General features: G+C 33.3%; 2 protein-coding genes across 2 annotated transcripts; one reads left to right on the top strand and one right to left on the bottom strand.

Annotated features, from left to right (window-relative positions):
* The first annotated feature begins 3193 nt into the window (after positions 1 to 3193).
* Positions 3194 to 6175, top strand: LOC111381755 (probable WRKY transcription factor 40). Its single transcript, XM_023005566.1, has 4 exons — positions 3194 to 3563; positions 4531 to 4842; positions 5131 to 5247; positions 5459 to 6175. Exons 1-4 carry the CDS (start codon positions 3480 to 3482, stop codon positions 5870 to 5872), a joined length of 927 nt encoding a protein of 308 aa, XP_022861334.1. The 5' UTR covers positions 3194 to 3479; the 3' UTR covers positions 5873 to 6175.
* A 710-nt stretch (positions 6176 to 6885) lies between these two features.
* Positions 6886 to 15798, bottom strand: LOC111381753. Its single transcript, XM_023005565.1, has 5 exons — positions 14936 to 15798; positions 8904 to 8961; positions 8719 to 8802; positions 8467 to 8608; positions 6886 to 7482 (listed from the first exon to the last, which is right to left on the bottom strand). The coding sequence occupies exons 1-5, from the start codon at positions 15447 to 15449 to the stop codon at positions 7114 to 7116; spliced, it is 1167 nt and encodes a 388-aa protein (XP_022861333.1). The 5' UTR covers positions 15450 to 15798; the 3' UTR covers positions 6886 to 7113.
* Positions 15799 to 25520: the final 9722 nt, after the last annotated feature.

Here is a 25520-nt window from a genome sequence, read left to right on the forward strand (position 1 = left end):
TTTTTTTTTTTTTCCCAAATGAGGAGGTATTTATTTATAGATTTCCCTCTAAGTGTTGGGATGGTTCGGTTATTTTCCAGTTGTGCCAAATGTCGACTCCTTATTGGTTATCTTGTAACTAATTCGAATAAAAGTCATGTTTTATTCATTTCCTTATGTACTTTTTATTGACAGTCTGTAACCAACCTATTTATGAAAAATAATTCGTGACTCTTAGGTGAGCCTTTTGCATCTTCGATCCCTTCATGTGTTGCTTTCCGTTTCACTTAATGGTAAATCTTGAAAGGTGTATTCCTTGATTCAACAAAAATAATGTAATAATTTCATTTTTTTCGAGTATAAATATAAATTAACAACTTATATTCGTTCATTTGAGAAAATATTAAACTCATTAGAATGCAGAAAGTATAAATCATGTGCTTATACGTACATATATAATTTTTTATTTGTATTTGTAGCCTGATTATGGGTTCTGATAATCTTTACTCAGCTTCCACTTTGATATAATATATCATTCTTAGTATTATTAATAAAATAAAGGGAAAATTGCAGCCGAGGTACCAAACCTTTCGTTTATTAGCAGACTTTGTCCAAACCTTTAGTTTGTGCCACCGGAGATACCAAACCTTTCAAAAATATGCACCAGAGGTTCAAATGGATGGAAACCGTCCGTTTGAACGTTAGTTGACCAAGAAAAGTAAATGTTGACCTATTTTGACTAAATTGAAAAGGGTAAAAAGGTAAAAGTTACTTAACCCTATAATAAAACAATTAAAATAAATAACTAAAACATAAAAAAAATATTACTATTCATCTTCTTCTTCACCCAATCCACCCCGACCCGCATGCACCCTACCCCACCCCATCCAAAACAAAAAACAGAAATTAAACAGCCGCCTTCTTCTTCAACCTCCCCATTTCTCCGATTTTGTACACAAAAATCCAAAATTTATTAAAAGATTATGTGACAAGCACGCATCCAAAAATCGAAACTTCGTACAAAATGAATGACACAGAATTATTGAGCAAAGATATAGTGAAAAAAGGAGTGTTTTATACCGTAAAAAGAAGGAAAGCAAGAAAGTTTGCAATATTAATCGAAGTTTGAACCATAAAAGCCTGGAGTACAGGGCCCAAAACCCTCTGCGGCACTAAATCGTCAATAGACAAAGCCTCCATCTCCATCGGTTTTCACCTGAAACAAAAGAAAACACTACAGAAGGAATATACAAGAAAAACTGTTAGAGAAATTGTCAGCTTTTCATAAATAGAGAAACACTGCAAATAAATTATCAAATTTCTGTTTAATTTTTTTGGATGGGGTGGGGTAGGGTGCGTGTGGGTGGATTGGGTGAAGAAGAAGATGAATAGTAATATATATTTTTTTTTTTATGTTTTAGTTATTTATTTTAATTGTTTTATTATAGGGTTAAGTAACTTTTACCTTTTTACCCTTTCTAATTTAGTCAAAATAGGTCAACATTTACTTTTCTTGGTCAACTAACGGTCAAACGGACGGTTTCCATCCATTTGAACTTCCAGTGCATATTTTTGAAAGGTTTGCTACCTCCGGTGGCACAAACTAAAGGTTTGTGCAAAATCTGCTAATAAACGAAAGGTTTGGTACCTCGACTACAATTTTCCCTAAAATAAATGTTTGAATGAGTAGACGATGATGCTATTAAAAAGGTACTGACCTACTTTTGAACTTTCTTATACACTTGTATATCTTCAACAACCATACACAAAAATTTATTAATATCTGACCATTTTATTTCAAAAATAAATATATTTATCGATTTTCTTGTACATAAAATAACACTCTAACATGGAAAATACGTGTTAATGTTACACAATAGAAGCAAGCAAACAATGACAAAATAGTAAGAGTGATAGATACATATAGATATAGACAATGACGAAAGTATTAGTCAACGTAGGAGTTCAACTCTTTAAATGTTAGGTTTTTGCCGAACTGTACAAGGTACAATCCCCCACACAAGGCTGAGGCCCCCTCATGTGAGGGGGCTGTGAACGATGCTTAGCACCGTACTGTGTGCGCAGCACCGTCCTTAAATGTTTTATGGAAAAAAGTAGTACTTATATTCTCTTCCTTTTCCTTTCAAAGGTGGGCTTGACTTGACTTTATGTACATTTTCAATATACACGTTTTCTATGTCTTATGTATTCTTTATTTATTAATTTACCTAGATTACAAAACTCTTCAATTATCTAAAATAAAATATAGGTAATTATTCCAAAGATCGCTGCACAGTCCTCGCTCAAGTTTTGAGTAGGAGCGGGTCGAGTCCGTATCGTCTTGGAGCGATGGATTGACTTATTCCATTTCAATTCCTTTTCGATACATCCCAAGAAAAATATTAAATTAAATCTCAAATTGACGGATTAATCCTTTATCACGAAAGGCAAAGTGCACACAGAATCAAACGATTTGAAAATGATTTTGTAGAAAAAAATGTAAGGTAAGCGTATGTAGACAATATCGATAGATACAATCGAGCAAACTTGAGAAATTGAATATTTTGAAGTTTGACAAAGCGCCTCCCATTATTTTAGTTAGAATGAGCCGGAGGGATTTCAAGACATTTACTTATGTGAAGGATTGAGGATCGTGTGTCACACATATTTCTACATTATAACTTGCAACTAATTCAGCTTCCACTTCTTGAAAATATGCAGGTCCTCACATCATTTTACATGCAAATTAGGCCCGTGTTTGGTATAGAGTAAAATCAAAATTTTAATACGTTTTTTGATTAAAAAAATGACAAAAATGATTTAAAAGTTGCGAGTTCCAAAAAAAGTGTAATTAAAAGAAAAAATTTTTGACTAAAATTTTTTAATGAATTTTAATTTACACCAAACATATGCTAAAATTGATTTTGAGATTTTCATAACGAGTCAAGATGAAACTTATGTATGACTTTTATATTATTAATTTCTATCTATCTTTTTCCATTTTCTAACGTACCTAGCTACTAGACCTCAAAAACTTAATCAACACCGACTTACATTTTACTTTCTTTGCCATCACCAACCAGGATACTAACATAATTTAAACACAATCATGTTGGGTACCAAATTATTTTGACAACCCAGTTGATCTACACTCACAGTCTGGGTGGGTGGAGTGCCATTTTCTACATTTTTATTTACATGAGGTCGGCGTGGGTCCCATGCCAATGTGAAAGTCGGTCATCTAGATGGGCAAAATTCATCTGACACACTAACTTTATTAATATAAATAAATGCCAGCCAAGATACTACCAATATTCCAGTTTACAATCTTCGAGTGGCAATACTCTTTTCTCCTTTTCTTTGCATCTTCCTCAGTACCTTCCTACAACCTGAGGATCTCCTAAAACTTCTATTCTATATATCATCTCTTCATTGGCTTAAACAAAGATAGAAAGTTAGAAAGACAGATAGTATTTTCTGAAGAAATCAAGAACTTGGCTATGGAATTCACTAGTTTGCATGATACTTCATTGGATCTTAATGCCAAACCAGCTCTAAGGATTTTCGACGATGCCCAGATACTGGTATGTGAAGTTTTAATACTGTTGTCGAAGGCTTGGGTTTTTGGTATACAAATGTCATTTAATTAAACTTGGATTGATCTTTTTCTCTGAAAGAAGATGTGCAAAGTGATATCATTTAGTGAGAGCATCTCCAATATCATTGATAATGTAAATTGGTATCTTCAAAACCATTTTTCATCCTCGTTTACATCACCGGTGGATCCAATGAAAAGATCTAAATTCACTTTCTACCTCTTGGTGGATGTAATATTTTAAGCCGAAAAATACAATTTGCATCTCTCCATTGGTGAGGTTTTCGATCACTTTGTAGATCTAAATCTCTCGGGAAAAGTAGTAGCAAGAAAAGAAGAAGCGACTGCTACTTATTTTTTAGGATATGTTAAAGGTACCGTTCCTCCCAATAGGTCGAAGGATAGAACTTGTTAAGATATGCCCCTCACTCTGTTCAAAAACCTCGTCCGAGAACTTTTTATAAAGAAGGATTTACCACTGCACAGCAATTCTTTGACACTTTAGATCTGCCCAGACCAGTCCTTTTGTACTTGAATTTCATTATATCACTTCTAAGCATTCGATTTCATTTTATACTTCGTAGTTAGGAAAAAAGGTCTATTGAGCGCCTCATGACTACGAAATAAACGTTGTGACAAGAGTGATGTTATCTCACGCCTTGCTGGCAGCCGCAGTGTGGGGGTTTGATTTCTGAGACATGGAATTGGATTCTTTGTAGGCACAGTATACAGGCAATTCTTGTTCCCTGATCTATTGGGGCACATCTCGCGATTTACTTCCCTCACAAAGCTTTAGGGGCGGGGCCGGGCGGTTGTGTTCAACCCTTTTTTTTTTTTTAATAATACATCCTATTTTCTTATTCGAAAATAGTGGGCCGAAAAGTTGTTCTTCTAAATATCTCAATTCTCTCTCTCTAGGAATCTCATGTCATTCTTCTGTTTCTTATTTTTTTCAGAGAGGTGCTCTAATGGAGGAGCTAAAGAGGGTGAGCGCAGAAAACGTAAAACTGACAGAACTATTAACAGTTACATGTGAGAATTATAATGAACTGCGAAAACAATTAACGGAGTATACATCGAAGAATCCTGCACTGAAGAAGAGAAAAGCTGAAAGCAGCATCAATAATGGGAATAATAATCATGGAAGGAATGGCTCTGATAAGAGTAGCTCAAGTGATGAAGATTCATGCAAGAAACCAAGGGAAGAACAAATAAAAGAACAGATTTCTCGGGTTTATCTACGAACAGAAGCATCTGATATGAGCCTTGTAAGTACCAAATTAATTATATCTTTTGGTAGATTTGGCAATAAATCGATCGAATTAGTGAAATAGATTTATGTAGTCTATCCTGAAATTATTAAGAACGAGGCTTAGTTAACAATTGTTGTTGTATGAGAGTGGAAAAATAAAGATAAGTCCATCAAGATATTCAGAGGAATTTGAGAGAAGTCAAAGGACTTCAAGAGATGAAGCATGAGCAATTTACTATATAAGTACTTTTTTTACAAAATTGTTTTTTTGCTTATGCTGAAAGTGACTATACTAAACTTACAGGTTGTCAAGGATGGATATCAATGGAGGAAATATGGACAAAAGGTCACAAGGGACAACCCTTCACCAAGAGCTTACTTCAGGTGTTCTTTTGCTCCAACTTGTCCTGTCAAAAAGAAGGTGAACCTTAATTTTCTAAGCTCTGATTTGTGGTTACGTCGACGGGGAATATGTAGGGGCGGCCACGGTAATGTGAAATTCAAAGAGAATTGAACCAAATCAAGTACCAATTGGTGAACATTGGGAAGATTTATGAATTGAACTTACTAAAATATTTGTATTATTTTCTTGCAATGAAGTGAACATTCTAAGTTGTTTCCATTTTATACAGGTTCAAAGAAGTATTGATGATCAATCTATTCTAGTTGCTACATATGAAGGCGATCACAACCATCCTCAACCCTCAAAACTTGAGTCCACTTCAGGCTCTAATCGGTGCACGACACTTGGCACGTCCCCGACCTCTTTCAGCTCATCCAGGTCTACCATTACACTTGATCTTGCGAAACCAGAGAAAACTACAGATAGTGCAAGAAGTTCAATCAGAAAAATTGATTCACCAGAATTCCAGCAGTATTTGGTGGAACAAATGGCTTCTATACTAACGAAAGATCCCAACTTTAAAGCAAGCCTAGCAGCTGCCATTTCAGGCAACTTTCTCCAGCAGAATAAACAGACAGGTAAGAGCTCAAATGAAGAAGTTGGTGAGGGTATTTTGGGGCCTTTGACACTGTGCAGGGAATGAACTAGTTGATACAAATCGACGTTGTGACAAGAAGACGAGTGGTTGGAACTGAAAAACAATTTGTTTTCTCGACACCCAAATGGTCGACCGGACCCCAAAAAAATCCGGGACAGACCTAATCTAGCTGTGGTTAGAAATTGTGATGACTGATGAGGATTTTGTATGAGCCAAAAGCCATAATGGTTAATTCAATCATATAATGAGCAAAAGCTTGTAGAGGTGTAGGTCATCTAGCATAGAGGGGAACACATACCTTAACATCTCAAAGAAAATATAAAATTATTATATTATATTCCTCAATTATTCTAAGGTCAAGTCACTACAACAAAAGTCACATTTTAAAAAATATAAAAGACAACATTCATTAATTGCATTTTGTTAAGAGATCTAGAGTCTATGTGGGAGTGATTTTGAGAATTGATTTTTTGACCGTTAGGAGAAAAGTGGGATCCACCTGTAAAAGAAGATGTCAAATATGACGATTGAAATAGTGAAATAACGATCAAAAAATCAATTTTTTGAGAAGAAAAATCGGTCCCAAACAAGCCTTTATTATAACATTTTAAGGAGTATATTGCTGCTCACAAATATAATTAAAATTTGACAACATTTTTTAAATGCATTTTGCTAATACTTCCGTTTGCAACAGTTGTTGACTATTATCAGAATGTTCACATATTTCGCAATTTTTAAAATGTTCACTGAACGTTGTTAAAACCCTTTTCTTTAGCAACGCTAACCGCGTTTTGTTGGAATTTGGCAACATCAAAAGAACAATTGGTCTTGTGTTTGTTAAAAAACCCTCTTCTTTAGCAACATGTTTGTAAAATGTGCTTTTTTGCAACGTTTTTTGGCTGTTACTAAAATATGCTCTTTTGCAACGTTCACCCTATTGTTAAAACATTTAGCAACATTTCTATTTTGCGACGTTCTTTCCTAAGGCCTTTGCATGCACATACATCTAGGAGGAGGAGGGCGAGGGGGCCACTCCATCTAGACTCTATTTCAACGACTTAAATATAAACTCTTATTAAGATGAAAATGCACAAAAGTTTAGCCTAGACATGAAGTATATCATCCTACACAATCAGATACTGCTACTCAATATGGATACATTAGAAATGAATAATTAATTCATAACAATTAAACTTCATGGCATACACGAGCCAATCCTAGCGTGTTAAACTAACTTTTCACATAATAGATAACAATGCTTCAAAGTGAATCTAAAATAATTACTACTAAGTGGTTAAATCCAAATCATCAATAGCTCTACCTAGTTCCATATCAGTGATCTCTTCTACTGTCTTGCATTCATTCATCGTCTTGAGGCCATCATCCTCATTTCTTAAATCACCCGCAGCTATACAATCCTGATATCTGAAACAACTGATGAGATGGTCATTTGTAATTCCAGCTGCTTGCATAAATGAGTAAACAACCGTAGGCCCAACTCCTCTGAACCCTCTTCTAACCAAGTCTTTGCTTATGGCATCTGCTTTTGACGTCTTAATAGGAAGTTGTCGAGGATAGCGGAAGTTACAGATTATTGGCTTGTAGTTAACAAAACTCCATACATATTTGTCGAAAGACCCTAGGTCATCTATTATCTGCATCATGAGAAGTACAAACATGAGACCAATTGTTCACACAAGTTCATAATTTATAACTAAAATTTTTCATTTTTCAACCTTCTTTATAGTCTTCTTGTTCAATAGCAGTGATTGCTGGATTAACACATTTAGCATTGGGTTCTTGGTGAACCCAACAGTACAATAAGTTCAAGGTACCAGTTGTAATCCCTTTCTGTTATGTTGTCAAATTATACATGCAAAAGGAAATAAAGTGATTTGAAATTCTTCTATATGCTACTTGCCTGTCATTTATCAATCAGTTCTGGTCAAAGAAAATACTTGATAATCGCCTGAAACATGTAGTTACCTAACCTTTCCGAGGAGATGATATAACAAACTAATCAATCACTTTCGTTTCAAACAGATCAGTGCTCAGAAGCTAATCAGTTCTGGGCAAAGAAATATTTGAAAACCGTCTCATCATATGCATAAATACTAAGCTTAAAACATGGCCAAAAGTTATCTAATCTTTTTGTAGGAGATACAAATAAAAAATAATCATTCGCTTTGGTATCAAGCCTGAGTAGTAAGTGCTCAAAAGCTATTAGCCTAAAATATGAGAAACATAGAAACTAATATTAGCCCCTTTTTACAACCATTATTTGAAAACTTTGTGTTCTACATACTCATTTTTAATCACACATTCACACAATAAAATATTCTGCACGTAAACCCAAAACTTTTCTTTATTTTTAACCATACATTCTCCTAAAAATCACTACTCAAAATATTGTTTTTCCTAAATAATGATTGTCAAACAGGGGCTTAACTTCATCATGGTCACTCTAATAAATATCTGAAGCCTTTTTACTACAGCATAAGGTTCAAAACGCAATGTTTGCATAATCCCTAAGAAGAAAAATAATAACAACACTGACAAAGAGATCATGAACTAATCAGGAAAAATGTAAATCTTGAAGTGTGGAAAAATTTACAATAAACAACACGATCATCACTTACCTTACAGATTTGACGTGCATTTTCGATTATTGCTCGCAGCTTAAGTTCCGACAGAAGAGAGCTGGCAAGAGTTCCTGGTGTTGCTACTTTCTTCTCATTTAATTTTGACACTGCAATAGGATCAAAGTCCAGAAAGACTTCTCTGCATTCAGATACGCAATCAGCAACAATAGAGCTCATGAAAATTGTATTAATCAAATTTCTGCAGCCATTGTCTGATTGTTGAAAATATAACATATAATATTAAGATACCTAAATATATCCCTTTTGTTAAGAATGGCAGGCCATGTTAGTTCAGCCAATGCAGTGGAGAAACTCAACAATTCAAAAAGTTTCCTGCAAATTGTCATTAGATTAAGGAAGCCATAAAATCGGGTCGTCTAATAATGGAAGCCAAAAACTCAAAAAAGTAAATATAGCTAGAAGGAGTCACATACTTATCATCATGAACAGGAACTCCCCACTCTTCATCATGAAAAGCAGCGTACGATGGATCTTTTAGAAAATGAAAACCAATTAGCACAAGGAATGCAAAAAACAATAGAAATACTTTAAGCTTTTAAAGAAACTGTATGCCTAAATGAGGACTGCATGTCACGGAACTATAGAGAGGGGAGCGTCAAAATGCTAGATGGAAAATGATATAAAACGACAACAGAATGCAACTATGTTGTCATCCAAACTGTCTAAAAAATTAGATCACGGAACATCACTACTGGAAAAATTAATTAAAAAATGCAACGACTTTGATGCTACATAACATTAAGGCATGAACAATTTAACAGATGGATCAATTAGTAAAATCTTCTCTCCCCTTTCTTCCCCCCCCCCCCCCCCCCACACATCTCTCTCTCTCTCTCTCTCTCTCTCTCTCTCACCTCTCTTTCTCTCCCATTTCAGAAAGAGATGACTGCTTTTTTATTTGCTACATGAAAATCATAAAACAATTAACTACATGTATGAGAATATACATACAACATAAACCAATAAAAATGACAGTGATGGGTAATCCTTGGACGGGAAGGTAGAAAAGCCAGCACGATTTTCAACAAGAACTGAAAGAACACTGAGTATAAAAAGGCTATGCCAGAGAAGTCATACATGAAAATGTCATATTAAAAAGGTTATTTGAATAAAAATTACAGAGAGAAAAAGCATAAGGCACCATAGATATTATTTTCTGGTTTTAAAATTATGACAAACTGAGGCACGACACACAATAATAATACATTGCAAGGCTACTCAGACAGTGGCTTTTTTGCTTCAGATGCTGCCATGGAGGTTACAGATGTGGATAATTTAACTATACAGAGGATTTATGTGAATTGCAGACTGCTTCTCAAAGAAGATTAGAAAACTACTATGCAACAGATACTTTATTGTCAAACTACCTGAGGGGGATGAAGATAAGAGTAAAAATAGAATTTAGATTAGTGTAGAGTTCAATTCAAATTATATTTGTTTAGATTAATCCCCTGTTTGACAACCATTAAAAAGAACATTTTGGGGGAAAAGAGTTTTTGAATAGTAATTTTTGAAAAATGTGTGGTTAAAAAGTAGAAAATAGTTTTAGAGTAACGTACAAAATATTTTATTAGGTGAATGTTTGGTTGAAAATAAGTTTGAGAAAAAAAAGAGTTTTAATTTAATGGTCATCAAATAGGGCCTAGCATTACATTAATTTTAATAATTTGATAAAGCTCTAGTTTATTAGATGTTCTTTTGATTTTATCACTTTTTTCCTATATAAGGGGGCTTATTCATTGTAATAGGTACCCTTGAACATATTGAAAAAATTTGATACTTTCTTGCCCAAAATTCTTTCTCGAATCCCCTTTTTCTTACTTTCTCATTCCTTTTCTTCTTCAATTGTTTGTCATCAAATTGTTATATCCCTACGTCACTACCCATATCCTTTAGCTCTTGTTTCTATCAATGCATAATTGATCATGGACGAGGAGCAGTTCAGCGTGGCTGGTGCTAAAAAATAAGTTCTAAATGTGTGGCTTATTTAGATATTTTTAAGCACAAACCACCTGAAACATGCTCAATGCCTCAAAAATTTGTTCTGAATTTGAGCCTATATAAATGTCATAGAGAAATGCAATCTAGTCTGGGTGCTAAGAGAGGACGGAAACAATGAACTTTTGGAAACATGGAGACTACAATTCAAGGGTTAAAGGACAATTTGGTGAAACATATTCCTTTATGGACTTACGAATACCCTGATTGAAGTTTCACTTCTCTAGATTATTAGATAATTGATGATGTTTAGCTGCTTAGTCGTGCTAGTGAATGGGTTGTGCCCCCTTGGAGCACCAGCAACCCAATCTTATAAGAAATAGGAAATAAAAGATGTGACAATATGAAAAGCAGGACGAAATCTTGTCCACTAACATGAGATAAATTCACTATCCTTAAAAGCCCCAAATATTTCTATACAGTGAAAGAACTAATCTATATAGAGGTACATCATGTTAGGATGCAACTAGAAGCACCAGAGCCTTTCATGTTGTGGTATGGCAAGTCTCTCTCCCACTATCTCTCAAAAGTTAGTGTTGATGCTTTTGGCTTGCATTAGGTTGGGTTTAGCAGATTCCATTTACAAACCTCCAGACTCCACGTAAATGTGAAAGTATTTATTACCTCTTCCAAAGTTGAAGTAGCTCAATTTAGGACATGTTCGGTAGTGACTATGAGAATTGATTTTTTGATCATTAGAGAGAAAAGTGAGTCCTACCTGTGAGTGAAGAAATAAAAAATGACAACTGAAATAGTGAAATGACGGTCAAAAATATAATTTTTTTTGGGTGAAAATTTACTACCAACGTGGGCTTAATGCCAAAACTAGTTCTTTAATGTTTATATAGCCCCTGTTTGGACTCCATTTTAATTTAATGCATTTTTTTCTTTCTTCATTTTGAATCAAGCATTTTTCAATAAAATAATATTACATGTAAACCTAAAACGTTTCCTTACTTTTATTTATTTATTTTTAAAATCACTATATTCTAAAACATATATTTCCTTAAACCTCGTTAAAATGGAGCCCAAACAAGGGCATGGTAACATATTATATACTGATTAACCAGCCAAGTTCCAACTGATGAAAAAACTCAACAACGAGAATTACACTCAACAAAAGTTGCTTCTGTGTTTCTAAAGATTATTTTACAAAAATTGGATGTATACTAGCCAGATTTATGCCTGCCTATCATTTTGGCTCAGATGAATTAAGGAAGATTACCAATGATCACAGGATGACCCAAAGCACACCTAAGGAAGATATTGAATTGTGTAATCTCTTCTATTCGTCAGGAGGTCATAGAATTAAGAAGCTAACTAGTCATTTACTTTGTTCCTTCACAAAGTCAAGAAAAAACATAAAGGTGGGCTTTTCTTTTTAAGTCATTCAGTCGTCTAATAATTAAGCTAATTCAGTGAGACTTTTAAGTTATATCACAATCCCAGAGATGTGATATTTATGGAAGGATAAGTTAGTAGGATGCAACGAAAAAATACAAGATTTAGAAAGAAAGAGGAAGAGAGGCAAAAGAGAAGAAGGAGAGAAAGGCGGAAGGGAGANNGAGAGAGAAAATACAGAGAATTTAGGGCAAGAACATCAATTTATGTCATATCAAAGTTAGGTCTCTTGTAATGCATAAGTCCCCTTTATATAGGATTTAAGCCAATCCTAATTGAAGCAGGAAAATATAGCTCCTATTTGAATTCCATTAAAATTTTAATGCCTTCTTTTCTTTCTTATTTTCAACTACACATTTTTCAATAAAATAATATTATACGTAAATCCAAAACTTTTTTTTTTCAACCACACATTCTCAAAAAAATCACTATTGCAAAATACATTTTTCCCAAAACCTCGTTAATATGGAGCCCAAACAAGGGCATAATAAAATCTTAAATCAAACCAATCAAACCCTAATCATGTTTCTTAAAAGAAGTGTCATATTTAAAAAGTAAATTAAGCCCCTGTTTGACAAACATTATCCAAAAACTTTTTTTTTCTACGTACTCATTTTCAACACACATTCACTCAATAAAATATTTTACACATAAACTCAAAACTTTTTCCTACTTTTTTGACCACATATTTTATTGAAAATCACTACTCAAAACATTGTTTTTTGAAAATAATGGTTGTAAAATGGGAGCTAATATTATCTCTACTAAAATTCCGATCATTTCGCTTTGGCTAAGACAACTTGACTCCTACAAGATTGATTTTATCTTCTTAACCAAGGATGATCTTTCTTCTCAAATAATGATACCGACCATATATCAACAACCAAATCTGAAAATCATTCCCAAACATCTAATTTGACCAAGGAGACAATTTTTTCTTTTAAGCAAGTAGCTATAAGGAACTTCGAGAAGTGACGATCTGTGCAATTCATTCACAAAAACTATCACAGAATCCACGTAAGGAACTCGATGCACTAGCCCAATAGATTGCTGTCTACAAACAAAAGCTTGCAACAACGGTGGCTCGAATGTGTCTCGATAAGGAAATAATTATGCTAAATTCAAAACATAACCTTCATTTAAGTGTGATGATGAGTCCAATATATTATTTTCAAGTAAGTGATCCAAAAACTTTTATTGACATGCTGTAGCAATCATGCCAAAGAAACATGTAACAAGGTATAAAAATAACCATGAAAGCATTTTTGTCTACACGGTATGTCAAAAGCAAGCTCATAAGTTTCATGACTGAAAACAATTTGTCCTTTAATCTCGGCATCAAAATCAACGAAATGCGGAGTTAAAGCAATATGACGATAATTAGTAGGCAAAAACCAAATATCGATAGAAAAAGAAAGCAATCAAACAATTTCCTTGGATAAAAATGAGTCTACAATGGGAGTATCACTCAGTTGAGGTAACACCAAAACAAAAGCAACATGAAAATCACACTAAGTAGGATACATTAATTTTGGCATGAGGTTGGCGACACGTGGAATGTTTGGCTTAGGTGGCAAGCATGGGTTCCTTAATTGTATTGAGATCAATTATATTGTAAATCTCTCCTCCCTATCAAATTATTCAATCGTCTCAAAAAATAAAACTTGATTTTCTTCCTCATGATGAGAAACACAACAAGACTTGGGGAGTGACTTGGTAAAGACAGAAGGATATGTCCCATATGTTGGCCTGTCGATAAGCTTCATCTGAGGACTAGGATGTCGTGACACATGATTTCAGGATTCAAATTATTGAAAAACCTAGACACTGTGATGTGGGGAACTTCATACATATCACAACTGTGCAATAACTATTCAAAGTAGACTAGATATTTGTTAACTGTGGAAGTGTATTGCCTACAGTGCAACTAAGTTTGATAATATATAGAGGCATATTTATTACATAAAATGTAAAATGTTGCTTCCCTTTAAGGGTTTTAGTTCTTAGCAGGTAAGAAGGTGATGGACATAAAGGATGACAGTGGGTTAATGAGTTGTGAATTTTTGTAATTTTTAATTACAGAATAAAACTTCACAAAATTTTTCTGGCCAAAGAAAAACAGCTTATTTTGAAACCAAATTGATGTACGATGCAATGAACAAGAACAAGATTGAGAAAGAAATAGGAAGAGTGAGGAGAAATAGAAGAAAGAGAGAAGAAGAGGGGGAAATTTTATGAGAAGATTATCAATTTATTTCATATCAAAGCTGTGTATATTACAACGCATAAGCCCTTTATATATTGTAAACTAGTCCTAGTTAGGGTAGGAAAATACAAGAAATATTATTAAATCAAACCTTGCTCATGTTTCCTAAAATAATCGTCTAATTTGACAAGTAAATTTAATACTCTCTACTAAGATTACCATCAATAAGTTATTGATTTAATAGAAAGGAATTGTTCACAGTAACACTAAAATAGAAACAATCAAAACTGGAACAACTGTATTGAAAATAAGCAAGTTTGATTACGGGCATCAATGGCTCAAGAGTGAATCATTTGCCTCAAGTTTAATGATGAGCCAAAAATTGCCAAACATTCATGGAATCCCAAACATTGGGCATAACCGTATAAAGTTTAATTTGTTGTTCTACAACTTAATTTAACATTTTCAGATTTAAGTTTCAAGAATGATGGATTAGGGACTCGTATGATTGATTTTTATTTAATGAATACCTACTTAAAAATTGGAGCACAATAAATCAATATACACATGAATCAAGAAAAACATACAGCATGAACAACTGTGCAAAATAGACCATATTCTCATGAAAGGGTTGATTTACTAATGCAATTCTAATTTCTCCATTATTATATCCTCAAAAAGATCCTCACAAGGATAACCATTTCTCACGTAGTAATTACAGCTTGGACTTATATGCATGAACATATAAAGTAAATACAAATGTTATCGTTTATATAAAGTTCAAGATTCGCAGCGCCTACAATAAGCTCTGGAAGTTGAAGCAGCATATAAAAGGCATACCAGCATTCGACGACACCCAGGCACACCTTTTCTTAGCCAGATCCATATCCTTGCTCTCACCATCGAAACTCATCTGAGCATTCCACGCTTTTGGGCTGCATTGCCGCTTCCTCCTCATTGTCATTGTCGGTGTCAGTGTCCCCCTCCGCCCGCTAATCCTCCCAGTAGATGGGCTATGTGAAGAATCAGTAGAAGCATCAGATGAACACGAAGCAGTCAACGACAAATTAGGCTTCTGCTGCCTCAGAATCGAAGCGGCACGACCATTGACCGAATTTGAATCCAACTTCAACGCCAAATGATCTGTCAGAGTCACTGGAGACTGCGTCGTTGCCGGTGTCTTCTTCCCGTTGGATTCGTCAACGTCTTCTGATTCCTGTAACTTTTCGCTGTCGGGTTTTCCGATGCGCTTCCTCAATTCCAGGGATCTAGCTTTGTTCCCGGCCGGCCCAAGCACTGGCCGCACCTCGGGCTGAGAAAAGTCCATAGACTTCACCCGCCTCGACCCAGACATTACTGTAATCAATCAATTTCGAGTAATTCACTAACAGAAAAGTCAAACGCTTCGACTTTACTTCACAAGTGGAATTTCAGGAGCATTCGGCTTGAAAATTTGGGCTTTTTCGAGTAAGATGTGAAGGTGCATTGTGCCTTTTTTGCTGTTGTCTTATTTTGCAAAAGGAAAAATGCAGGAATTAGAATATTAGTAGGCAAAAGTAGAGAGAATTTTGAACTACGGCGGAGGACTGACAGAGTAGCGGTGGCGCCGCCAGTTTGTGTCGGTGGTCGAGGATTCGACGGCTTGCTTCTAATGGACGTTTCTAGAGAGGACTGTGTTAGTGTAGACTGAAAGATTACCACTCAAAGTTTGCCACCTGGCAGTGAGAAACGTTTTGTACTTTTCGTTTTTTTCTTTTTTAATTGAAAATTAATTGGTAAGGTCCGTCTGTTGTCGTGACTCGTGAATCCTGATGGAGACTTTAATTATAATTATAATTAATAATTAATTTTAATCATATATTATTATTTAGCCCATGTTTAAATCCTATTTTTTTCAAAATTTATTTTCAACCATACATTCTTTTAAAATAATTATACGCATTTTAAAAAAAATTTCTACTTTTAACAATATATTGTCCAAAAAAAAAACTATTTTATAATGCATTTTAATCCAAAAAGGGGATCAAACAAGGGTTAATCAGATTCATAACTTTTTAATCATATATTTTATTAATTTAGCCCTTGTTTGAACTACATTATTTCCATAATAATATATTTTTGAATAGTGTATTGATAAAAATGTGTAGTTAAAAGATGATGAAAAATTTTGGACTTACATGTAATATTATTTTATTGAAAAATGTGTAGTTGAAATGAATTCAAATCACGATTTTAAAATGTATCTTTTTTTTAAAAAGAATGTAGGCCAAATAGAGCCTTAATTTATTAAAAATCTAATTTTAATTTTAAGAGGGTTTTTGACATCAATTTTTAAAGAAAAATGAATTTTAAAATAAAATAATGATGGGAAATGTGAGGATAAAAAGTTTTTTATTTACGTGTAATATCATTTTAATGAAAAATGTGTGATTAAAAAAAAAGAAATATATTTTGAGAAAAATAAAAATCAAACGACACCCTAATTAAATAGGAGTCTTATACAAAGCTATTATCAAAAAGCTCAAACGGGATTTTTTAATTATTTGACAGCGTTACTATAAAAGTGACCTCAATTTAAATGTACATATTGTAATATTATGTGATGAAATTTAATTTTTGTTATATTAAGTCCATATTTGATGTAGATTAAAATCTACATTAAAGGTAAAATTAATTTCAACCACATATTATATGTGATTCATAATTTTTTAATTACACACTTTAATCAATTTTATTCAAATCTACTAAAAATATTATTTTAATCATCACAAAAAAAAAATCAGAAAAACATTAAATTAACCATTCAAAATCATCCTTAAAATATATACAAATCAATGCGCAAGAGAAAGCATAATTAATGTAGTCGTGCTCAAAAAAGCTCCAAACCAGAACTTCTCTAAGTGTGTTCAACATGACTTTTGAGAAGTAAAAGAAGTTTTGAAATACAAAATATGATTTTGAGAAGTAAAAGAAGTTTTGATTTCTTTTTTGGCCACAAAAATAAAAAATACGATAGTTATCCAAAACATCAAACTACCATATTTTGATTTTCTATCTCTTACGTGAATTCCATAACGATTATATTTTTCATTGGAATAAACTCCTTGTACAGACCCATTTGCACAGGGTCTGTACAGGACCTCTCACATGGGGGTGGACCCCACATGTGGACTCCTTGTGTGGGGTCCATCCCCATGTGAGAGCATCTGTATAGACTCTGTGCAAATGAGTCTGTACGAATAGCATTTCTCTTTTTCATTCTCATTTTCACAAAAATGACAATCAAACGGGGTGTAGAAGAATTTTTAGAGAAAGTTAGTTCAATATAACTTCCTCTAAAAGCACGAAAGTTAGTTCAATCTAACTTCATATAGAAGCACTTTCGTAATAAAAAAACTTTTTTAAAAATTAGTTTTCAAATAAAAATTAAGTTAACTTTTTTCTAAAAAAAGCTCTTCTACAAAAGTAAAAGTCATACTAAACGAGCCATAAAATTGCTTTAAGAATAATTTATATATTTATTTATTGTCAATTAAGTACCAGTATCTCTTTTTACCGTAATCGAAATATTTGAATTAGTATACAAAAATTATTTTTGGCCTTATAAAAGTAGTCTTGAACTCCCAACAAACCTCAATCAATTTAATTCGTAAAATAAAATAATAATTGACTTCAATCTATTGAGAAAACAGCATTATTTAGCACAAAATTAAAATTTCCATGACTCAAATCATCAAGAAGAGTGGATAATAGAAATACGAATCAACAAAAAACATGACCTAACTCTAGGGTTAAAAAAAATAAAATAAAACACACACACTGTTGCATGGGCCACTCTATTTCCATTTTGAAAATTCAAAACGAATTCGGATGTTAACCTTAAAGGTTGAACCCCAACCTTAAGGGTCCCCCACCGCCCTACCCTGGAGCATCGTGAGGGAGATAAATCTCAAGTTATGCCTTCAATAATACAGGGTGGAAGGCTACTTGTACACTTGTACTTACTTAAGAGCCAAATCCATATTTCAGGATTCGAACCCTTGACGTGGCAGGCTCAAGCAAAGCCGGATGTTAACCTTAGTTTGAATTCGGATGGATAATTTAGATTATTCGAAGAGAATCACACTCAATCTCCACAGCAAGAACTCCATTATTTCGTGCACAAACTATTCTTGATGTTGTTGCCACTATTTCTTGAAACGATAAGAACCCTCTTTGGCTATTTTGTAATGCATCTAAAACGCCCTGATCAAATTGACCTAAATCATGGCACCAACCTAAGCTAGGTTTCCTCATACTAAATGGATTCAACTTCGATCCCATGCTGTAGGAACCTCAACATCACTCCCATGAGCATTCTCGTAAAAAACACACTCTTGTTGTCAAGCTATCTCGGCCAAGATTGCGCTTAACGTCCCCTTTCTCGCGCCCCAAATGACCCACAATAGACACTTAACATGTACAACTCCGATGGAATGCTACTCATGAATATGTTTCAAAATATCTCAGACATGAGGAGTCAAGATATCCTTTCAGCAAATAGAGAGGTGTCGTGTCAAAATATATATTGGTGCCATTTCATTTGCTAAGAAGATGTGGTACGTTGAAATATTATAAATGTATTGGGATGACAGTCTAGTGGATAGTAGATCTTAACTCGAATAAATTTGTTTTGCTAAAATTTATGGTTTCCTACTCATTAGTGACACCACACTTCAATCGATGTTCTTCCATGAACCTAATGTGCACATCCCCTATGTTTATTGAATTCGACCAGTTGCACTTTCTTATAGTAGTTAATACCAAATCACCATGTTAATGACAAACTATTTCAAATTTTAAGGAAAAAAAAGAAAAGGATTTAAGACAAAGTGAGTAGAGTAAGTCCTTGTTTGGAAAAATAAAAATAAAAATAAAAATAAAAATAAAAATAAAAATAAAAATAAAAATGAGATTATAATGGAGGAAAGTAATGAATTTCACGAAATATGTGAATGGTAAGAAGATAGTAGTAATGAAAGTGTAATTAGTATTAATGATTAATTTTGACTTAAATTATGAAGTGAATATAATAATATCCAAATGAGCTGAAAATATGTTTGATGAAGGAATTGTTTTTCGCCATGAAAATACGTACATTTTAAAATAAATAATATTTTCCCTAGTCAAAGATCTAAAAAGCAATTCCTTAAGCTCTTATTTTGGTCTCTGTTGTTTCCATAATACATTTTTCTGTATCCTATTTTTAACCATGCATTTTTCAATAATATAATATTATACACAAATTCAAAATATTTTCTTATTTTTAACTACACAATCTCTATCAAAATACTATTTTAAAATGCATTTTGAAAGAAAAAATGGAGCTTAAACAGGCTCTAAGTTTAGAATTATTATTTTTAACCTAAGAGAAAAAAAAAAGAACAATATAAAAGAATTGAGAAAGAGTTAAAACCCTAACGTATTTTATTAAGAATCAAAGCATTATACTTAATGATCTAGCTATGGCTGTAGCAATGCAATTGTCACTCATAAATAGTATTTGATTTACAAATTCTCCCTTGAATCACTAATAGATAACATGTCTTGTAAAAATCTTGCTTGGCAAAACTCGATATATAGGACAATAATAACATAAGAATTAAATAAAGTACACAAAAATTTGAACCAAAGAAATGCTGTCTAATTAACATTATCAGGAATCCTATAGAATAAACTTGTGTAGAGGAAAAAGAATTAATACATATACTCACTTTGATGCTAACTAATGAAAATCCTTGTATCTAAAATTCATACCTTGTGCTACAATATCTTCAATTTTACAGTTATGATGACATATGTTCTATATTGTTTTTTTTATAGCCTTCAAGCAATATTATTTTCGTATAAAATATTTATCAATCCTTAGTAACCGTAATCAACACTAAGGCTCGATGAAAAGCATACCTCATCGTGGTTCTCTTTAGGAGTCTCATATATAATTTGTATCTTATGAGAGTATTATGTTGATGATAAATATCTTGTACGTTATGGATTTATTATACAAACAATATAAATCTTTAAAACTTTACTACGAAAAATTTCAATGAAGGAAAAAGAATGCATTCTTATTTTGAATATATTATGAAAGTTTTCGCATTAAAAACCTTGTTAGAAATCTCAATCGGACAAAATCTTGATTAAGGGGGAAAAAAGAGTACAAAACATCCCATCATGATAATATTACTTGAGATCTATGTATCATGTGTATTAACTTCTCAAGTGTTGTAGTAAATAATGCCCTTGTGAACCTGTCTGTCACAAAAGTCATCATTATAACCACATCTGCATAGATAATAACCATTATGTGGATCAAATAATTCAATATCATTATATTTAAATATTCTCAGAATCATTTACTATTGGCAAAATACAACAAAGCATTTATTGAACTAAGATATTGTGCTTCGGGGTCAATAAATTCTCACTTCAAATGAACAATTAAAATTGGATATCAGATAAATATATTATTTTTCCTTAGGAAATCTTATCAAGACATTATATGCAAAAAAATGTGAATGATAAACAAGAATTCAATTGGTTAAATTTTCAATAGCCAAGATAAAATTTTATTCTTCTAAGATCTTTATCATGAATTATTTATTTAAGTAATCAACAACCTTTGAAAACTCTTCATAAATTTCAATCATGTATAATTCATCAGTAGTAGAAATTGTTGATCTCAAAAACATAAATTGTTTTTAAAAACCAACTGTTATGCTTTTTGTTTCTAGGAGATACTTTTTCAATTCCCAAGATAATTTGTAATTATAAGTTAAATGAGTAAGTCCATGGCGGGTTCTTAGCTTATTTCTGGAGGATTTAGTTTGTAGGAAATACTCTTTCAATCCTTTAGACAGTTAAAGAAGTAAGTCTATGATAGGTTCTTGGCTTATCTCTCATACATGTTTTTGTTTCTAGGAGATACTTTTTCAATTCCCTAGATAATTTGTAATTATAAGTTAAATGAGTAAGTCCGTGATGTGTTCTTAGCTTACTTCTGCAGGATTTGGTTTGTATAGAGATACTCTTTCAATCCTTTAGATAGTTAAAGAAGCAAGTCTATGATAGGTTCTTAGCTTATCTTATCTACATGTTTTACTTTGTAGGGTATACTTTTTCTATCCCCTATGTAGTAGATAAAGACTTCTTGTTGGGGACTCAGCTACACAACCGGACTTTGTTGATGTTCCATACAGGTTAAAGCCTAAAGGCGTAAGTGCACTGTGGGTTTTGTCCTTTTCTCCCATGCAGGTTTTATGTTTCTTGGACCTTTTTTTAATTTCCGAGTTACCATCGATCAGAGTTACACTTTCAATCCCCATTAGGACATGTAATTGGCTTGGATGACTTATAGCCGCCATAAATCATCAAAGGCTTACAATTGGCCTAAGTTGGGCCCTAGTATTGGAGATGGTCCAGAGGTGAGATCCAGAATCTTCCCCACCAATTTTCAAAATTGATTTTTTTTTAAATAAGGAAAAAGTAAGAAATAAATTAAACATATTGGCATCCAACTTTATTTAACAACCTTGTAATATATCTCTTTTTATCTTTTCTTCTCCCAATTAATTATCCACGAGCTATCATGTTTTGTGTCACTGAAATCAAAAAATACATAATTTATAGTAGCATTAAATGTGAGTCTAACTTGCCTCAACTGCCAAGCCATGAGAAGGATAGATTCAGAAAAAGATCATAGATAATTTTATTTTATTAATATGGAGAGACCACTTCGACCCTATGGTTGGCAAATTGGTGACAACTTTTTTACAAGTTTGATTGTACCTCCATAACTTAAAATGTAAAATGTCCACATCCTCCATTGCCATTAATCATTAGCTGAGCAAGGGCCAGAGTCAAACCAAAGTCTTCAGCACCGATGATAGTTATAAATTATGACCCTTAGAACTTACTAGGGCCTTGAATAAACAAGAACTTACACTCGACCTGCATTAAGACTTAATATCATAGATAATAGTGATGCAAGATCCGAAACCTTACAACTTGGCCTTCGCTTCCTAAATTGTAGGGGTCTTGCCAATGTGGATGAGCAATGCCCTCCAATTTAGCTTCTAATGTTAGGAATGTTCAATATAGATTTTCCTTAACATACACCTATAATTTGAGAGGGTGTTGCTGACCCTTTCAAAACGTGTAAGTGCACAGGGATCGGATCAAGTAATAAAATGGTGAATTAAGTGTCGAATCCACGAGGATTATGTATTTAATCGATGTGAAGTTATTAATACCTTTAATCGAATAGCAATAATGAGTTGTAATTAATCTATGTCTAATTTATCAAGTAACTAGAATTCAAAGTAAAAGTTAATCAAATTTGTAAGATGTATTGCTAAGATGCAGAATCCACATTGTTATTTCATTTTTAGTCTAACAATTAAAGTGACACGTATCATGCGAGTTGGCCAATGTTTCTAATTTAGTTAAAAGCTTCTCTTGATATTAATTAAATTTAATCCTACATGTGACATTTTTTATGCCTATATATATATATATATATATATAATCCTATATGTGACATATCGATAATATACACATCAGTGCCTTTCGGGGCATATCTCAGTGTTGCAAATGATAGGAGTGAGGTAGTCTCAATTTTGCTAGTAATCGCAGTGTGATGATTCGATTATTGAGATAAGGAATTGGACTCTTTGTGGGCACCAGTGTACGAGCAAGCTTTTGTTCCTTGACCTGTTGGAGCACATCCCGCGATTTACCTCCCTAACGATGCTCCAGAGGTGGGACGATGGGTGCCCTTAAGGTTGGGGTTCAACCCTTTTTTTTTTTTTTTAAATAATAATATACACATCAGTATCATGGGAGCTGGTCTATGCTAATAGAGGCTGTAATTGTTGAAGTAGCAAAATTTGGTGTTGACAAAGTCACAAACGACACCTTTGTGACGGTAAAGGTTGGTGGTAACTGGTAAGACAGTTGCTCCAATGGCTTCACTTCATGTCGATTTTGCCCTACTCGTTTCCCTCGTGCCTCCACACACACACACACACACACACACACACATATATATATATATATATAAAATTTATTTTTTCTCTGTTTATCCATCTCACAATGTTTCCTTAACACCCTATCGCAATAAGTTCAGAAAATGGGGGATTTTGCACCAATAAAAACTTTTATTTATCTTCTAATCTAATCTAATCTAACTAAAAGTAAAAGAGGGGGATTCATGGAACTGTTCACAAGCCAGGTTTTTCTATAAGCTCAACCCCTTGCCATGTTATAAAATAAAGGAAAAGGAAAAAAAGGAAAAAATAAATCATATAATTATGTTTAAGTCCATGAGTATTTAAACTTTGGAGAGTCTAGCAAAGTTGATTGGCAAAAACTTCGTGCATCAGAATAACATTGTTCTCTGCCTTAAGTGTTATATCATCCTCAGTCTTATTAACAACTTGTAACTCAGTTCTCACTGCATCTAGCATAACATAAAATAAGTTGATAACCAACCTGCACTTAGTTTAGTCGAAAAATAGATAGTCACCCTGTTCTCTTGTTAGTTTATACCAAAACCTTTAATTTAATTTTGGATTATATTCATAATTACTATAAAACTTCACATATAAATACCATCAAATTATTCTTCTTCTTGACATCATGGAAGTAGCAAGATTCGAATATTATTTCATATTTTTAATTTTCTCAATTTTCCCGGCCACCAACAGTAAAAAATGTATATATAACAGCAGAAAGAAATCCATAAAGCCCAGAATTTTTATTCCTCATTCAACATAATTGTTAATAATGAGAACCGTGGCTTTGTGTGTGTGTGTGTGTGTCTATATATATATATATATATATATATATATGCACATTGTTGTATTTGCGGATCATGAAGATGGCGGACTGCTTCACACTCGAAGCACGTAACATCCACTTACAATTACCGTCGGCACATACAACGGTTAACATTTTTTGGCTTGACCTGCTAACCTGAAATTGAAACTTCTCTCGCAACGCAAGTAGACGAATTCTCGAGTACAACTCTTTCTAGCTAAAAAATATTTCCTTTTCGGTAAGATCCAGCGTATTCACAGTGAAAATCCAGTCGCATGTATCCGGACTTTTGAAATGTGATAATAGTTCTTCGTCAACGTCAGCAATATTACCAGTATTTGTACCATGTAAGGGATCGTCGAACATCTCATTTAATGGTGCAGTCCGAACATCGAAAATTGGAGTATCCGTTGCATCATTGTTTGGGACGCTTTGCTAATGATTGACGTCGTCGTCCTGTACGGTGTGGTGATCTTCCGCTGCGATGAACAATTGTTGGCTGTAATTTGTATCCTTTTCCATTTCAACACTTGGCAGGCCGGTTTCCAAAGTCGTAACGCAGAGGGCAGTTTCCTTATGAACTGATATGTACCAATTTACGTCTTCATCTTTGAGTATTTTGGCCGGCCGTATATTCATGTTCGGAACTTTGAACTTCAATTCCAATTTTGTGCACGGATCAAAAACACCAAGTTTCTCTTTCAACCGTAACAATAGCTCCGGTAGTGTGATACTGCTCGGCACTAAAATGGAAGTGATTTTCTCCCCAGTCCACTTCCAATCGTTATTCACGTAAACAAACTTTCCCCTGTGCGATACAATGAATCTCAAATTATTGTTCATACCTAAAATATTGGGAATGCAACGATAAGAATTATGCGCAATCAAAATGTCGACTATATAATAGCATGGAAGTGACACGTTCCAATATTTAAACCTATGCAATACTACAAGGTCAAATTAAGGGTGCCAAGAATTTTCAGCTGTCCAATTCGACAGTTTACTTATCTATCCCGGCAGTTTATAAATGTCGGGTACGACAGTTCAAATGTCGATCCCGACATTTTCGAAATGTTGAGTTCGACGATTCGAGTGTCGGAACTGTCGAGAAGTTTCAAATGTGTTTGGTAGCATTAATGCTTATAATCATTTCTTCAACTACAACATCACAACCTATTTCCAGAAATAAATGACTGAATGCTTCATTAAATATGGAATACTTCACATTTTCCTAAATATTTTCGGTATATTTGTCCTTCAACAATATTAAAAAAAAAAACCATCATGTTGTTTTTAACATTCTAAAAAAAAGTAAGCTATTACATAGAAATATAAACAATTCATAACAACTTACCTTTCAAGATAGATGAAGAAGATGGTTGAAATAATGTCTTTTTCAGGAAGAAGAAAATGAATGAAGAAGATAATGAAATAAGGGGTTTTTTCACAATAAATTTGTTTTTTTAATGTTAACTAGGGTTTAGAAGGATTTTATATTCATTTTTTATTAACTAAATTCGTATTTTACAATATAATATTCATATTTTCAATGATTATAATATACAAA

Source organism: Olea europaea, unplaced genomic scaffold (assembly GCF_002742605.1).
Source record: "Olea europaea var. sylvestris unplaced genomic scaffold, O_europaea_v1 scaffold2367, whole genome shotgun sequence".
Lineage (NCBI taxonomy): Eukaryota > Viridiplantae > Streptophyta > Magnoliopsida > Lamiales > Oleaceae > Olea > Olea europaea.